The sequence below is a fragment of the Coffea arabica genome, chromosome 10c (assembly GCF_036785885.1).
Source record: "Coffea arabica cultivar ET-39 chromosome 10c, Coffea Arabica ET-39 HiFi, whole genome shotgun sequence".
NCBI classification, from domain to species: domain Eukaryota; kingdom Viridiplantae; phylum Streptophyta; class Magnoliopsida; order Gentianales; family Rubiaceae; genus Coffea; species Coffea arabica.
In genome coordinates, this window is record NC_092329.1 from 9,336,025 (window position 1) to 9,338,433 (window position 2,409).

At 40.6% G+C, this 2,409-nt stretch overlaps 1 protein-coding gene across 1 annotated transcript; it reads left to right on the forward strand.

The window, feature by feature from the left end:
• LOC113714715 (uncharacterized) lies at positions 1–2,409 on the forward strand. Its single transcript, XM_027238734.2, has 5 exons — positions 1–172; positions 1,076–1,147; positions 1,373–1,450; positions 1,551–1,741; positions 2,106–2,409. Exons 1-5 carry the CDS (start codon positions 136–138, stop codon positions 2,202–2,204), a joined length of 477 nt encoding a protein of 158 aa, XP_027094535.1. The 5' UTR covers positions 1–135; the 3' UTR covers positions 2,205–2,409.

The following is a 2,409-nucleotide window of genomic DNA, read 5'->3' on the forward strand; positions in this document are numbered from 1 at the left end:
ACCAGCACACTTACCTATAAATACTTTCAAATCAGCCAGTCTCGCCACACAAATCTTTCAGTTTTCTCTCCTTAACAGCTCTCCTCGTCCGTGTTTTTTGCATTTGACCAAGCACTTTTTCGCCGGAAATCAACCATGCCTCGCCGTAGCTCCGGTGGCCGCCGCTCTGGAGGTAACCTACGCTTATCTCTACTCTTAAGTCTCTTTCGATGTTTACGGATAAAGCCTTTCTTTTTTTAAGTGCATATTTATGGTAGGGTATTGTCTTTTCCGCGTTTGATCATGTGTTTTTTTTTCTTCCGTTTTCTGGCAAAGGCTTTTGTTTTTTTCAATAATGTTGGAATTGGCAGCGAGAGATAAGACGGTGTTAGTTTTGTTTAATTTAGTTTGTGGATTTTAAAAAAGAAAAGCGTTTTGAAGGTTCGCTCTTGTAGATCTGTGGATTTTTGTGCTTTGTTGCAAGGTTCGGAGCGCGATGAGGGTTTTGTTTTTCTTTGCCTTTTGAAAACTTTTTGTGGTTATGTTTTGGAGTCTTGTTCTATTTATTAAAATAATGGAATTTTTGTCGATAAAACTGTAATAATTTCTGGAGATTAAAGTTGTTTAATTGTGAAGGGGAGGTTTAAGATTATTGTTTATGGACGTGTAATTATCCGGGACTGGAAGTGTCTAGACAAAAGTTCAGTTTCGGGTTATACTTTCTGTCGGACCTGTTCACCATTAAATTATAGGTAAAATTTTCTCATTTTTTTTTGGTCTGCTTATTGTTGAAGGGAAGTTCATTCAACTTCTTGGATATTCTGGAATAATTTCCATTTTAGCATTTGCTATCTAAATTGTGAGTGCTTTAGATGTCGATAGGGGGTGTTTGCTAACGTGAGTTAATTGGAATAAAAGGAATATTTACTGGCCTATGTGTTGGCTTGTGAGAATGGCAACATTTGGAATGCTTTGGACATGTCGTTACGTGTGAGTGAGTAATTAAGGAAATCCAGTTCTTGGTGGTTCTGCCAGCTACATGTGCTTGTATCATTTCTGCATCATGCTTTTTAACTTTAGTGTTATCCTTTTATAGGAAGGTCATCCTTGTTCTCTTCTCGCCCTGCTGCCGCTACTACATCGCGGAAGTCTTCTGCACCTGCACCAGGTACTGCTCCTTTTTTTTTTTTTTGGGGTAATGACGTAGAACTTGGAATTCTAGGTTATTTGATTAACTTATAGTAAGGAATGCTTATAGAAGAGATGCCGCATTTAGGTAGACGTGTCAATTATGGATGGTTGGTAGCCCATACATTTGTAGAGCTACAGTTATGAAAGTTAATGTGAGTGCATTTTTCATTGTGTTTTGATGTGTTATCTTTTTCTTATGAAGTTGCTTCTGCACCTCCACCTGCTCCTATGCAAGCTGGATCTCCTATGGGAGGAGGAATTGGTGCTGCAGTTGCTGAAGGTCAGTGCCTAGTTGCATAGTTGGGCAGCTTCTAGTATACTCCAGGAGTTATAGGAGGAGTTATAAACTGAGCTATATTGAATTGTTTGTTGACTTGCAGGCTTGGCATTTGGTGGTGGCAGTGCCATTGCACATAGGGCTGTAGATGCTGTTGCGGGTCCTCGGACCATAAGACACGAGACAGTGGCCTCCCCAGCCTCTGCCCCTGCCCCTGACTCAGCAACCATGGCAACAGGCAGCAGTCTTGGAGTTTCTGATGCATGTGGCATTCATATGAAGGCCTTCCAAGATGTGCGTACTGCTTTCACAGCTTTTGCAGTGAACTGAGTTTGTTTAAATCCTTGTGCCTATTGAGTTTTTTCCTTGGGTTTGCGAATTGTTCATGTCTATTTCTTGGCCTGTGCTTATACTCTTGAGACCATTTTCTGTTCTCCTACTGGTCTAGGTATTGTCCTGTCTGTTAGTGCATATAAGGCTGGTGCACCTGTGGTTGCTTGTTCTTGTAGCACAGGCACTTGTTGAGTCTTTTTGGCTGCTTTAGGATTAATCTAACTGTTTTGCTGCAAATTGGGCTGAAAAATTTATCTTTTTATGGCTGAGTTTCTGTGTGGGACTATGTTAATAAAAATTCCAAATTGTTATTTATCTTTTGCAGTGTTTGAACACCTATGGGAGTGATATCAGCAAGTGCCAGTTCTACATGGATATGCTGTCTGATTGCCGCAAGAACTCTGGCGCTGGTCTGACTGCTTGATGCCATCCCTGGTATTTTACTTCATTTGTTCTAACTGGTGGCCCAAACTAAGTCTTTTATGGTTCTGCTTCTAGATGATAATAATAGTGTGTATTTGGGAGATATCACTGGTAGTAACGTAGTCTTTTGATGCGCAGCCAATGCTTGATATGGTTGTTGGACGTGTGATGTTATCCATCATAAAATGACGTCGCTTTGACCTTCA

Bases quoted from the DNA above. Each gene is read 5' to 3' on its own strand.
- LOC113714715 (XM_027238734.2), top strand. From the start codon at position 136: ATGCCTCGCCGTAGCTCCGGTGGCCGCCGCTCTGGAG. The intron at 173-1,075 runs GTAACCTACGCT...ATCCTTTTATAG, and splicing joins CGGTGGCCGCCGCTCTGGAG to GAAGGTCATCCTTGTTCTCT. The intron at 1,742-2,105 runs GTGCGTACTGCT...TATCTTTTGCAG, and splicing joins ATATGAAGGCCTTCCAAGAT to TGTTTGAACACCTATGGGAG.